This window comes from Vipera ursinii, assembly GCF_947247035.1.
Source record: "Vipera ursinii genome assembly, chromosome: 7".
Lineage (NCBI taxonomy): Eukaryota > Metazoa > Chordata > Lepidosauria > Squamata > Viperidae > Vipera > Vipera ursinii.
Genome location: NC_139521.1, coordinates 39,888,539 through 39,903,863, shown reverse-complemented (window position 1 = coordinate 39,903,863; position 15,325 = coordinate 39,888,539). Strand labels below are relative to the sequence as shown.

Below are 15,325 nucleotides of genomic sequence, written 5' to 3'. Positions count from 1 at the left end.
TGGATTGACGGAGACCATCTAATTGCCAATTTTCTGAAAGATCTGGCCCATTTATAATCATTAGGTTGTCGCTCTGGTAACCCAGATCCCTGTGTTTGTTCTGGTATAGTTGTCTTCAGTTCGATCTGCTCTTCTTCTTTCTCAGAAGTCTTCTGGTTTGTATGAAAAGTCATTTCCAGTTTTAAAGTTATTGTTTCATTGTCTGGATTTTTGTTGTTGTTTTCAGCTGCGAAGTCGTGTCTGACTTATCGCGACCCTATGGACACGTTCCGCCAGGCCTTCCTGTCCTGGATTTTTAGTAAACTGTATTTGTTGATCTGTAAAGTCCTCTATCTTAGTATTCACTTCTTCCACTCCTGTTGTTTTTTGGATTAATAGTTCTTTAGCTGCAATCAGGGTTTTGTTTTGTGGCTCTAGGCTGGCACCTTTGTCTTTCAAGAGAGCTTTGAGTTTCTCAGTGTTTTTAAGCATACATTCAAGTACAAATTTTAACATAACCAAGGTTTTTTGCTGATCCTCCTCCATTTCTGACATAGTTATAAATAGTCTTTCTAGTGAAGGCTATTTATTAAACAAAAGTCAGTAAATGTACACCTCCACCATTCCTAGAAACCAATTTCACTGCCCAGCTGCTCTCTCAGAGTGAAATCTCTCATAGATAATACCAAGGTCAGGTCTGGGCTGTGAGCAAGACTCTTTGTCAGAAGGAATAAACTGTTGTACCAAACTTCACCAAAAGATGTCCCCGCTAGCATTTGGAGTCTTTTTCAGATCCCAGGCTAAGTTCTTATCCAATTTAAATTCTTTTTTGCAAAGAAAATAAAATAGCAGGTTCCAGTAAGAACAGGAACTTTTTGGGTCCCCAAATTCCAAAAAAATAAATATCCAATTATATTAAGTTGATCTTTTCAATGCTTTGTCAGACACCACCATTTTAGAGGGTGGGAAAGAAAAAATAACCTTCCCTCTCTCCTCACAAAGGGAAAAATTTTCAAGAAGGTTTTAATAGGAAAAGTATTTGCAGTACACAGAAGGTAAGATCTCACCCAATTCCTCCATGTTGCTTTCAAGGTGCTTGATGATCAGCAGCTTGATGATGGCCCATATTAGTGGCCGATCTTTTCCCCGTCAGTTTGAAGAGCTGCCCCAGATCAAACAGGAGGGCTACTGCCCTTCCGCAATCACTCGGGGGTCCTCTTCGCGCTCGTCACCCATACAGGGTGACTTCCAACCCTCTTCAGGGTACCCCGGTGGGAGAAAACCAGACGGTGGAGAGAGCGATCTGCTTAAACATCCGCCAGTGCCGCAATCGCAAACCGGAAGCCCCAAAAGCTACCATTCTTGTACATAACATTTTGAGCCTAATTATTCAAACTTTCTAAATATGATAACAATGCACAATAAATCCAGTTATCATTCCTTGTATGACATGTATGAAAAAATCATAAAACTACTAAAGCCAGAATTTCTTTTATTAAAGGCGTTTTGATCCTTTGTCAAAAAAGTACTTATGCCTCAATTATCTACAAAGCAAGACCTCTTCTATATAGCAAGTCTTCACAGTTTTGATTCTTTTTTCCTTTAAATTCCTCAAATTTTATCAGGATTTATTCTTTCCCTGTTATTTTACAACTTTTCTGCATTATTGAAAAAAATCAGATATTAAATGAACTATTTTAATTGCCAGTTTATCAAATTTAATTGCCAGTTTTAAACTTTTAATTGCCAGTTGCTAAACTTTTATTTAGCAAAAAACAAAACCTATACATCAACATAGAACAGTTTAGGAACAAACTGTGAAAGTGCCAAATTATGAAACATGCATCACAATTAAAGTTGTTTTGAGATGGGAAACTATACAAAAGTAAGAAATAAGCCAGCCAGGCAGCTAAAAGTAATAAGCCAGGCATGCAGCCAACCAACAGGCTTGATCTGGTTCCAAACGTGTGACTTTGGGCCAGTCTCTCAGTCTCATAGGCCAACTCACCTCAGAGGGTTGTTGCTGTTATTGGATAAATTGGATAAATAAAGAGTATTAGGTATGTTTGGCACTCTTGAGTTACTTCTAAAAATAGTAATGGTGGATATCTATCTTAATGCCAGATCTGTTGTTAACAAGGCTCCCCTCGTTCATGACTTGATCGAGGAGGAATGCGCGGATCTGGCATGCATCACGGAAACTTGGTTGGGCTCGGAGGGGTTCCTCTGACCGAGTTATGCCCCCCAGGTTTCCGTGTGCTACACCGGCCACGGGCTCAGGGTAGGGGTGGAGGGGTGGCGGTGGTTATCCGGGAGACTTTATGTCCGCGGGAGACCACCATTGTCCAGATGGGCGGGAATGAGTCCCTCCTCCTGAGATGTGGCCCTCGGGCTCAGATGGGCTTGTTGCTCACATACCTGGCGCCCAGCTGTGTGGCAACAGCCCTGCCCGAGCTGCTCGACACCCTCTCAGGGTTGGCGGTGGAGTTCCCCAGGCTTATAGTTCTGGGTGACTTCAACCTGCCTTCCCTGGGAGGGTCGTCTGAGTTAGCTCGGGAGTTCATGGCTTCCATGACGGCCATGGACCTGACCCAAGTAATTCAGGGCCCAACTCAAGTGGGGGGTCACACTCTCGACCTGGTGTTCCTGTCTGGACAGACTGAGAATTTTAATTGTAATTTTATTTTAATTGGGTTTTAATTGGAGTTTAACAGGGGTTTTATTTTATTCAAAGACTAAATTTAATTATTTTTAATTGTTCTTAACTTTTGTAATTTGTATTGTTATTTTAAATACCTTGTGAACCGCCCTGAGTCCTACGGGAGAAGGGCAGTATATAAGTCCAATAAACATAAACATATGTATGTAAGTATGTATGTATGTATGTTATGCATGTATGATGCAAGCTATGTCCTTTGGGACATTGCATGCAGGAACGTAATGGGCAGAATTCAATTCATTTGCTTTCTCCAAGAGAGGCAAATTATGGTAATTCATCAAAAAATTTCTTACCTGCTGGATAAAATGTTTCAGAAGATTTTTCTAAAATCCCCGTCGGATCTGAGATAAGAGAATAAAAGTTCAATAGTTTATACATATTTTGCCAGCACTCTGCAGAAGGTTCACTCTGTTCCGACACTGTAATTGAATCAGAATCATCCATATGAATGGTGACATGGTCAACAACATCCCTGGAACCTTTCCTGGATACTTTAGAAGTTCTTCTTTCTGCCCTTCCCATGGAATTTTTATTCCGAGATTCTTTTTTATTGCTCTCACTGTTTGATCGTTTATTTTTTGCATTGTTCACTCTGTTTACACCATTAAGACTGCCTCGAGAACTGCGACTGAAATCGGAAGAGCGGAAGTCTCTGTGTTTCCGAGTTTTAAAGGTTGGCGTTGGAGAAGCTGAGCCCGCTGTATATCTACTAAGTTTGATGTCTGTTTGTGTAGCTTTAATATCATCTATCATGGTGCTGAATTGGTGAATAAGCCGAACGAGTGCCATATCAACATGCTGGCTTATAGATTGACAAGAGATTGTAAAATTGCAATGAAACGTGCTATAATGACGTTTGTTAAAGTCATGAAAAGAAAGAGCAGAATTTTGAGGTGTATTCACCGACTTCTCCATTATAACAGCGCTAATACTAAAAGTTTCCAACATTAATGCTGGTTTGAATTCAAGTGGAGGAAGATTTATTAATCCTTGCCTAGGAAACAAAAACACAAGAATTACTCTTACATTAAGAACCATAAAAGCACTGAAATTACATTATTTAGGTAACATTTCAGAAAGTGATATCCCAACATGACTATTTAATTTGCCTGCTGTATGCCAATTCATAATTTTCTTAAGCACTGCATTATTTCTGACTTCCTAAAGAGGAAATTAAAATTAAAAAAAAAACTTTAATTTCAAATATATTTTTGGAGCTCGTGCCATACCTTTGTGCTCTTTTGCTTCTTCTCTCCTTTGCTGTATCTGAATCAACAATGTCTGCTCTAAGGCAATCCAGAGTTCCTGAGAATGAGAGATGTTCACCAAAGTACATCCTATAGCACAATGGTACTACATCCTGTGGCTGAATTCCTGTGTGGCTCAGAAGAGGTTTGAAAACAACCTATCAAAAATAAAGCCAGGTGTTTTCTTAAATCATAACTATTAAAATTGTCGTTTGTTAAATGTTACTACACTTTTAAAAATGCTTCCAATATTTTACAATACTGAAAGTTTACAGGTTGACATAATTAATTTAGTGGTCTACGGTATCTTTCAATTTAATATGCAGTTAAACTAAAAGAAGAAAAAACAATGTATTTGTAATTCTCATGCCAATTACATAATTGAAGTTGGAGAGATGAAAACCTAGGATTGCAAAAACTATTATATAGACAGGAAATGCATGTCTCCAATGCTTAAACTGGAAAAGAATTATGTTGATTTGAAAAGTCAAGTGGAAAAAGCTTCAGATTTAAACCCTAGGTCTAATATATAAATATAGAGCTTGAATTAGCTTGGTGTAACCCCAAAGTCACCCACCTTGGCTCTGTGCCTAAGGCAGGACTAGAATTTGCAGTCTCCCAGTTTCTACTCTCATGCCGTAACCACTATACAATAAACTCGCTCTCTTATCATGCCTGTGCTCCAATTTTAAAGACAAATATATACCTGTGCATCAGCAAGTTGAACAGCAGGGAGTCCCTGGTTCGCCTCCTCAATACCAACAATATCATCTTGGCTAGTACTGTGTTGGGAATGTGTTCCATCCAATGTGTTTTGGTCACTAGACATTACTGTATTGAAGTCAGATGCTGACGGTATAGTTGGAAGATTTGGAGCCACACCTATAAAAATAGCTCCTGCATTAATTTTCTAGTAGTTCTACTATAGTTCTACTATATTCAGGATTCAGAAGGCTGAAAAATTATTCAGAAAAAAGAAAACTTCTTCAATCCTGAGGAAAATACACTCTGCATGACATCAATTTCAGCTCACGTGTGTAAGCATCTGTGTATGTCTATATGTGTAATTGTACACATATCACTATTGACACAGATTATGAAGAACGATCATGCATCTTAGCAAGTAAAAAATAACCAAAACGTTTTTATCTCTTCAGAACCTAAAATATCTGCACAATTATCTTACAACTTTTTCATTAAGGGCGGTATAGAAATTAAATTATTATTATTATTATTATTATTATTATTATTATTATTATTATTGTTGTTGTTGTTGTTGTTGTTGTTTTGTTGTTGTTGTTGTTGTTGTTGTTGTTGTTATTATTATTATTATTATTATTATTATTATTATTATTATTATTATTATTATTATTATTACCAGATACAAGCACATCAAACAAGTACCATATTCACCTCAAAGGAATGTATTTTTTTTCCAAGTACAGTCTGAGTTTTACTGAGAATGTAGTAATTGTGAAAAAGGAAGTATTTTCATTTTAAAATTGCTTAAGGAGAGATTATTGCCTTGAGTTCAGGACCATACTCCTTTGAATCAGTAGTCAAACTTTTGACTTCGAGAATGATTACATAGACCTTTGCACCAATTGTACCACTTTTAGGATATGGCAATATTCGAGTACCACCTAGCAAGGTGTCAAAAACTTGACGACCAAAAAAAAAACCTGTTCAAAGGGCTGCTGGTGGCCAAGTGCTAAGGTGGGACTCCCTTCTCTCCCTCTCTCCTTCCCTTCCTCCCTTTTTCTCATTCCCATCTCCTTCTGAAAAAAGAATTTGAACCACCCTCCCCCCCATATTTTCCCTCTTCCATATATTCATCAAATAAGGAAAAGCCTCCAGAGACCAAAAAGACAAGACACTGAGGGAACTAGCTCAAAAATGTGCATTTCCCTTTAAGAATTAGCTACTGGCTAGAAAGGAAAGTTAAGGAGCCGGCAGCTGGCACTTAAGGAAGAAAATTTGTTTTTGTAAGTACTGGCTGCTGGCTAAGGCAGCCTCCCCAAATGGCTCCATTCATAAGTAAAGGAATGCTACAGGCAAAATCCATTCAGGAGAAAAATACTTCAAGATCCCTTGCAGCAACACTTACAGCTAACAATAGCAGAGCAATAGAATCTAACAGTGCTGCGCTGCACTGGCTCGTTCCCTCCCCCACTACACTTGGCTGGGAAGTGCTGCATATCACCTGCCACATGGTAATGTACCACAGGTGGTACGCGTACCACCAGTTGAAAAGCCCTGACATAGACTATTTTCTTAAGGTCAAAAGGCGTAAATATACCATTATATTCCAAACTGACTTCGACAGGACAATTACTAAGGAAAACCTTCCTTGAGGAATTTTTGAAAATATGTAGACAATGCTAGTAGAAACAGAATAATGGGCAAGTTTATTCTTAGAGTTCATTTTATATTCCTATTTTAAATACCTTTAGTTCAATAGTATATTATTTTATTTTTTTTCATTTCAATTAACAAACACAGAGTAGATTATTTTTAAATATAGCTTTTACTTTATTTTACTTAGGCATTCAGTTATCGTATTAAAGCAAATTCTGAATTTCAGAATACCTGTTGGAAGACTGCTGTGACCAGTTTTGGTGACAGGGGACTCTTGAGCTGTATTTCCTCTATTGCCAACTGCATTTGACATCCAGTTATAAAAACTCACAGATGAAGGTTCTGTTAATAATGGATGTTCTGATATAATTTCGGATTGCATGGTGTTTGCTAGATAGGAATAAAAACAATTATTAATTACTGTAAGTCCTTAAAAAGAAATGTTGATAATATATTTTTCAATCCAAATTGAAACTAATTTTAAGAGATTATGCAAAAAATCTGTACTTTACATACATTTCTGTTGTTGATGATGAAGTGTCAACCAAGCATTATATATTGGCCAATTTCTTGTTAATAAAAAGAAAGCTAGAAGAACTTTCTTTTCCCTATTACAATTAGATTCTATGTATCTCTATAGAAACTAAATCTCTACTGGAGTCCAAGGGAGTTGGGTCACTAAAACATTTTAGTAATAATAATAGAAGAAAAAAGTGCAGAAGATAACACAATGCAAAGACTGCAAATAGAAATAGAATGACAATGGCAAAAGAGAGCAAAGGTAACAGTAATAGGCGACTTTGGTATAATCCCAGAACGATTGGGGCACCTCTCAGCACTGTCAAATTCACAATTAGTCAATTGTAAAAGGCAGTTTTAACTCAGAACAGCTTACATGTTTGATGGTATTATAAATACCATCAAACATCAACATCTGCCTATCCCAGGTCCTTTGGGAAGGACTTGATAGGCAGGCAAAAATATCAAATCCAGTCTGAACATCTGACTGACTGTGTGACGAACCATAAAACCCAAAGTAGAAATAATAATAATAATAATAATAATAATAATAATAATAATAATAATAATAATAATAATAATAATAATAATAATATAAAATAAAATAAAAATCAAGACAGATTCTAGGCAGATACCAGAAGGCACAATGGAAAAAAAAGCCATATGGCCATATATTTTTTTTGGTTACAGAGAAAATAGAACTTATACCAATAAAAGTTCTATAGAAACCTGTGCAGTAAACTTTTATTAGAATTACTTACACAGAGAGTATATATAGAATACAATAGAATTTTATCTTGTACAAAATTGTCTACAAATTCTTCTTCTACCTATTCACGAGGTCAAACCTTTTCTTCAAATTACCTGTAATCAGTGTAGTGAAATGGTTAAAGATGTTAGAAGAGGGACAGCTATGGAAGGTCAATGATTCGTCTGATTCAATCACACTTTCTCAACCTAACAATTTCATAGGCTTGTTATTGTTGTGGGGATGAATTGGGAGAAGGGAAAACTATATAGTCTACTTTAAGCCCTTGAAAAAGAGGGAGGACATAGCTTAAATAAATAAATAAGAGACAGACAGCAGACAAACATCTAAAGAACAGATCAAGAAGAGATTTTGTTTTTAAGTCCACGGATTCTGACACAGGAATAAATTACACTTTATTAAAAAAAATATTCCAAATGTAATATGGATCACCCTGTCTCTTGGTAACAGCGTTTGTACCAGTTGATTTATTGCCATTTTAATCACATTTAGTTGCAGAGAAGTGGCTATGCAGTTTATATCTGAACATGTACCTTGGTGAAAAGAAAATTACTATAGTATCTGGAGAAGTCTAAGTAATACTGAAAACAATGAATAGTGTGAAATTAAGCCATCATTCATTGCTTTCATCAATAAAATATAATAGCAATAAAATTATTTCTACCTGTTCTTGTTAAAGAGCTACTTTTGGGGACATTGGTACTTCTTTGAGGAGTCCCTTCCAAAAGATTATGTAGGCTAGGAAAACTTCCAGTCAAATAGCTAAGTAAACTCTCTTTTCTTGGGCTTTCTTTAACAAGTTGCCCAGAACGACCAACATGCACTGGTGAGTCTGTAGCTGTATCTCCACTGGTATAGCTCAGAGAATGATAGGGATGGATACCCTGAAAAGCAAATATATACAGAATGTTAATAAGATCACAAAAAAACAACTCCGAAACATATCCATTGCTAATTCCCACTAAATTTAATCTGTTTTCACAGTATAAGGAATCTGTGGCGATCACAAGAACTTAACCTGAATAAAACTCTATATTTTAATTATAAGGAGTACTAACATTTAGATATAAAATTATACACCTGGGTATTTTTTCTTCAACAAAAAAGTATGTTATGTATATAATATAAAATTTCACAGATTTACCTTTATTTTAAGGCCAGAATCACTATGAGTATGAGTCTTTGATAATTTCCTCATAATCTCAGCACCAGTTACAGGCCCAGCAGGAGGTGGGGGGCGTGTACCACTTCCTTCCAGAAGCATCGTATGTTCACTGACAGTAGCTAAAACATTCAGCAAATGGAGAAATTAACAAGAGGATAAATCTAGCCAAGACAGTTAGTTATTAAAATAGATATTGCTTAGCTGCCTACAAATTATTTTTAATATTGGATATACAAAATTCAAAAGGGATGCGGTGGCTCAGTTGGTTAGGACGCTGAGCTTGTCGACCAGATGGTCGGCAGTTTGGTGGGTCGAATCCCGAGTGCCGTGTAACAGAGTGAGCACCTGTTACTTCTCCCAGCTTTTGTCAACCTAGCAGTTCGAAAGCACGTAAAAATGCAAGTAGAAAAATAGGGACCACTACGGTGGAAAGGTAACAGTGTTCTGTGCGCCTTTGGCGTCTAGTCATGCCAGCCACATGACCACGGAGACGTCCTCGGACAAGCGCTGGCTCTTCAGCTTTGAAATGGAGATGAGCACCGGCCCCTAGAGTCGGAAACGACTAGACGCATGTGCGGAGGAACCTTTACCTTACCTTTACTATACAAAATTCAGGAAAAATACTGAAATTTGAATCAGCTCATTCAGTGTCTCTTAGGTACAATCGTAATAAATATTTTGGACTCGTTTTACAAGTATTTTTGATTAAACAACTTCCCTGCCAATTTACATTAATCATACAGATAGTCTTCGACTTATGATCACAACGGAGCCCAACATTTCCTTGGCTAAGCAAGGCAGATGTTAAGTGAATTTTGTCCCATTTTATATCCCTTTTCCACAGTTAAGTGAATTAATGCAGTCGTTAAGTGAGTCATACGGTTGTTAATTGAATTCAACTTCCCCCATTAAAATTACAACTAATGATTGCAAATCAAGGACTACCTGTACTTTAGAAAAACTTTACAAGAGTTTGTTTTAGAGTGCATATATTATATTGTAGGGGTCCCCAACCCCCAGGCTGCGGCCCACTACCGGGCCTTGAACCATTCAGAAACAGACCACAGAAGTGGCAAGTGAGTGCGTTCGCCTGCATCCACATTTGCACAAGCAGCAGGCAAGCATGTGCACACCATTTGCACAAGCAGCGTGCGTGTCCACCATTTGCACAAATGGAGCTGCCTGTGCTCACTTGCCCATTGCTCACATGGACCCATCCCTTCTCTCCCTCCCCCCACCAGTCCGCAAAACTGGAAAGGTTGGGGAACTCTGTTATATTGTATATGTAATTTTTTCAAAACTTCCAAGGATTTTTTTATATCTGTTTATTTTCCAGAATAATTAAAATGTAATTGAACACAATTTAGAAGTTACTTCAATGTATTTGTTCCTCTTTTTTTAAGGTGCTTTGACAGTAATGGTGTTATCTCTTTGTGGACAACCAGCCCAGATTTGGGCATTCCACAGCTACACTTAATAGGTAGCTATGGCTGGAATTCCAGCTGCCCAGTTCCATTTAATGCACCAGCTATGGGCCAACCTGGAATAGGAGGATGTTGCAATGGGAACTCATAGCCTTTAAGAAACTAAATTCTACATGGAGAACGTACTTCTGACATGAACTCCTGAGTTGTCCCAACTTAATGCCATCCAAGGAGAAATTAATATCCCCAGGGTCTATAAGCCTTGATGATTTTTTGTACCAGCCTGGCAATAGAATCTGGGAGTTGTGGCATGGATGTTGCTACATAACAAGACCAGCATTTGCCAACCACCAAGATATACAGATGATTGGAACACACATATAAGCAGCTCTTTATTGTGAAAATTTATAAATTCAGTTTGTAAAACAGGCTGTGTAACATATTACCAGGTATAATTATTGCTACTTATACAAGATAAGCCAGATAAACAATTGTGGAGGAATCCACAAGCTGTTAGAGAAACAGCAGGTGCAGAAGAAACATAGATAATCCTTGACTTATGACCAGAATTGGAGAAATTTCCATCATAAGTCATTGCAGTTGCAATTTGACTTGGATTTTACAACAATTTCTACAGCAGTTGTTAAGCAAATCACTGCAGTCATTAACTGAATCCAGCTTCCCCCATAGGCATTTTTTTGCCGGAAATCAGCAAAACAAAAAAATGTAAATCACAAGAACGTGACCGCAAGACACTGCAACTAACTGTAAATGTGAGTTGGTGTCTGAATTATGATTACATGACTGTGGGGTTGATGTGATAGTCCTAAGGGTGAATATATTTATTTTATTATATTTGTATACTTATATACTTATTTATATTTGTATAATATACTTATTTATATTTGTATAATATAGGTCACAGTCACTGTTTTTGACACCCTTGTAATTTCAATGACTTACAACCATTTCAAGAAATGGTCATAAATCGAGGACTACCTGTATGAAAAGTCTCACGAGAGGAAGGAAAATATTATATAAAAACTCAGACTCACTCTCCCACCCTCCACCAACTCCCTGGGCTATAAAAAGATGAATGAAAATATGGACTTGCAAAATTCTATTCTTATAGCCTATCTAAAAAATATATAATTCTAGGCTTCCTGTGGAATCTGTTCCCTAACCTGATTGTACCTGAAAGGCAGTCACCAATAGTGTCTGAACAAGGTAAAATCAGTTGCTTTAAACACATAAACACAAAAATAAATACAAATTCATAAGTGCAAATATTCTTTCTTCACAAGACAACATAAATGGTTACTGCAGATTTGGTTTTTGAATATATAAATTACAATTCCCCTTAAAATGCCCATTCAGTACAGGTTTTTGCTTAAGACAACTATCTTTAACTCAGTGATGGGTCAGGATTACACCTCCATATCTATTAGCTATGCATTAATTTGAGGAAATCAATTTATCAACTACCAGCTCCTATGTATAAGGAACAGCAAGAAACAGCAATATTTGAATAATGTAATTCAATAATCTCAACAAAACAGCAAGTAATAAAACCGAAGCGATATTTTTGAAGTTGTTCTATTTATAACATTTTCCCAGCCTCCCTCCCACTTTTTAATGATTATCATGATTATGAATTTTAAAACGATGCTGCTTATGCTATTGTAACTACCTATATTTTTCCATGTGAATTAGCTTAGAATATTACAAAATTTTACAGATGCATTCCATAATTTAAAAAAAGCACTTGGAAGAAAAATCTAAAAATAATGCACTGACAGAACAAGGTTAAATAATATTTAAAACATTTTTCTTTCCAAGTACGTGTTAGAGGAAAGAATACCATATGTGGATGGAATTCAAAATAAACTGATCTTAAGAATATGCAAAGGGAGAGAGGGAGAGAAGGGGGAAGAGAAAGTATGTGAAAATGAATTCAATACCTGCATCAAACTCAAATTCTGCTCCATCAGCACTTGTGTCACTTTGAAGTCCTCCCACATTGTCCAAACCAAAGCCATCCTCTTGCTCCTGATGTACAGTTGACTGGGGTTTTATTGGCTGAGTTGGTCTGTGTAAACTTACCCCTTTGAAGGCTGGGGTCACCACAATGAACTTCATCCATTGCCTTGCTAATGCAATGAGACCTTTTTTTAATGTCACCAGAGCTGGAAGGCCATCACTCTAGAATACAAACACATATCCAGGACATTCTAAAATCCAGACTCCAAAAGGGCGATCCCCTTACATATGTATCATCACATGCAAATTTGCTTGCAAATAAGTTTCTCCAAGTTTTCTTATTCACTCCTACAATTTAGATTCTGGTTTTTTTAAATGTTCAAGTTATTTAATAAAAGATAAGTCCTTTCCCTTATTTTCTTTTAAGTTGTTGCCCATTTTGTTCTATTTTTATCTTCTCTCTCTCTCTCTCTCTCTCTCTCTCTCTCTCTCTCTCTCTCTCTCTCTCTCTCTCAACATGTATAAAAAATAAGTATAACAGTGAAAATCTTAGCATTAAGTAGTCGTCTTAAGATAGAAACCTTTATTGTGCAACAAATATTTTGATATACTTTGCAGCTGTTAATATTCTTGGATGTAATAGTTAATCTTGTGCTCATTAATATCAACATTTTAAATCACAATAAAAAGTGATAAAACTTAAGACCATTAAAAAGAAAAAAGAAAACATTAGAGTGTTTATGTAGTGTTGACTATATTAGAGCAGGGCTTTTCAACCAGTGGCACGGGTACCACCTGTGGTACATTGGCACCTGGCAGGAGGTACGCAACCATCCTAGAAAAGTGGTAGCGGGGGAGGGGAATGAGCAGAACTGGTGGTAGCACCACACAAGCCTGAGCGAGAGATGGCTGGAGCTGCAGGCCTGTCAGGGCTCAACGAAAGCGCCAGGATCAGTGCTTCTTCGGGGCTGTCAGGGCTCAGTGGAAGCGCCAGGATCAGCGCCAGGCTCCAACTGGAGCTCGGCACTGATCCTGGTGCTTCTGAGCCCAGAAGAAGCACCGATCAGCTGGAACGTTGCAGCATCTCCAGGGTCTTGTGATTTACATTCAGATGCTTGGCAACTGATTCATATTTATGACAGTCACAATGTCCCAGGGTCATGTGAAGTGATCAAAACCTGCTGCAACCACCCAGCAGATGGGGGGTATAAAAACCAAACTCTCCCCCACCCCACCCCTGCTGCCAATCCTCCACAGAAATGCTCACAACAATGAAAACCTCGGACAGGAGGAAGAGTGCCACCGGGCAGGCAGGCAGGTGACTTGCTCAGCTGTGGCAACGGAGGCACTTTTTTCAGTGCCATTGTAACTTTGAACAGTCACTAAGCGAACTGTTGTAAGTCGAGGACTACCTATACTTCATCACTTTTTTTCCTTTTTTGGGGGGGAGGGAGAGAGGGCTCATCATGTTTTTGACACCTTGCTAGGCGACTGGTGGTATTCGGATGTTGCCTTATCCTAAAAGTGGTACAATGGGTGAAAAGGTTGAAAAGCCCTGTATTAGTGTAGTCAACACTACATAAATACCACTATATCGAAATAATATATACATATTTCTTACAACAATAAAATAAAACAAATTTAAAATGTTTGGTTGATCAGAAACACAATAAAATACTCATTTTTGTGCTTATAATGAAATAAAATATTTTTACATATGTAGGGGTTTTCTGAGCTTGTTAACAATGCTTCTCTGTTAAGTCTCTATTCTGTTTTGTTTCTTTGGTTTCTGCTTTTCTTTGGATGCTTGTTTTTGTTATTAGGAATAAGCATTGTTATTATTGTTAAATAGCCAGATATGTCACAAGAGTTTTATACAAATTTTAATAGAAATTGCAATTAGTCAAGAATATTTTATAAATATATAACACAGTACAAAAGAGCTCTCCTTTTTTAGTATTTTTGTAATCAGACCATATTCTTAAGCAGTAACTTACCATGGTTGCTTCTTCAATGATGGAAAAAGTTGCTTGATGAAGATAATGATGAAGTATATTGCATAACAGACAGGAAGGATTTTCTTGTAGATAACGAGATAATCTTGTGAGCTTGTTGTACTTGCTTCTCAAAGGAAAGTGTACGCTTTTATTCTGAATATATGAAAGCAATTAGTTGTATCATTCAATATTATTTCACAATCTAATATTTCAGCGAATATACACACATGCTAACAGTCGATTTTTACTGAAAAATTAAATACAGATTTATTAACTTTATTAATTTTTATGATCACCCTTTAATAATATTGTATTGTTGTGGTATGTGGCTTTCAAAATTAAAGACTAAGAAGTGGGGTTTAAGGGGAACAACAGTCTGTGTCTTATAAAGATATTGAGTGTATTTCACAGAGATATTATATTCTTTCGCTTGCTAAATCATTTTTAATTGTTTCCAACCTAGCTGCTGGTCACCTTCTCTTTCTCTTCACTTTTCCGAGTATCATAGATATCTCATAATCATATCATAATAGTGAAGTTGGAAGGGACCTTGGAGGTCATCTAGTCCAACCCCCTGCTCAGGCAGAAAACCCTATACCATTTCAGACAAATGGCTGTCCAGTCTCTTCTTAAAAACTTCCAGTGTGGGAGCATTCACCACTTCTGGAGGCAGGTTGTTCCACTGGTTAGTTGTTCTAACTGTCAGGAAGTTTCTCCTTAGTTCTAGGCTGCTTCTCTCCTTGACTAGTTTCCATCCATTGCTTCTTGTCCTGCTTTCAGGTGCTTTGGAGAATAGCTTGGCTCCCTCTTCTTTGTGGCAGCCCCTGAGATATTGGAACACTGCTATCATGTCACCCCTCACCCTTCTCTTCGTTAAACTACACATACCAAATTCCAGCAACCGTTCCCTATATGTTTTAGCCTCCAGTCCCCTAATCATCTTTGTTGCTCTTCTCTGTAGCCTTTCTAGAGTCTCGACATCTTTTTTACATCGTGGTGACCAAAACTGGATGCAGTATTCCAGGTGTGGCCTTACCAAGGCATTGTAAAGTGGTATTAGTACTTCACGCGATCTTGATTCTATCCCTCTGTTAATGCAGCCTAGCACTGTGTTGGCTTTTTTGGCAGCTGCAGCACACTGCCAAGAGAGTTAGGTCTTTGCATAATA

General features: G+C 37.3%; 1 protein-coding gene across 5 annotated transcripts in view; it reads right to left on the bottom strand.

Annotated features, from left to right (window-relative positions):
• Positions 1-15,325, bottom strand: part of BLTP1 (bridge-like lipid transfer protein family member 1) — a 148,884-nt gene that overhangs the window by 62,931 nt on the left and 70,628 nt on the right. For all 5 annotated transcript variants that reach the window (XM_083367354.1, XM_083367353.1, XM_083367356.1 and 2 more), the window contains exons 39-46: positions 14,158-14,310; positions 12,142-12,382; positions 8,736-8,875; positions 8,256-8,475; positions 6,535-6,693; positions 4,652-4,827; positions 3,928-4,103; positions 2,992-3,692 (exon numbers count right to left, since the gene is read on the bottom strand). In XM_083367354.1, coding sequence (XP_083223480.1) covers positions 2,992-3,692; positions 3,928-4,103; positions 4,652-4,827; positions 6,535-6,693; positions 8,256-8,475; positions 8,736-8,875; positions 12,142-12,382; positions 14,158-14,310 — 1,966 coding nt within the window. The remainder of the gene's footprint in view (positions 1-2,991; positions 3,693-3,927; positions 4,104-4,651; positions 4,828-6,534; positions 6,694-8,255; positions 8,476-8,735; positions 8,876-12,141; positions 12,383-14,157; positions 14,311-15,325) is intronic.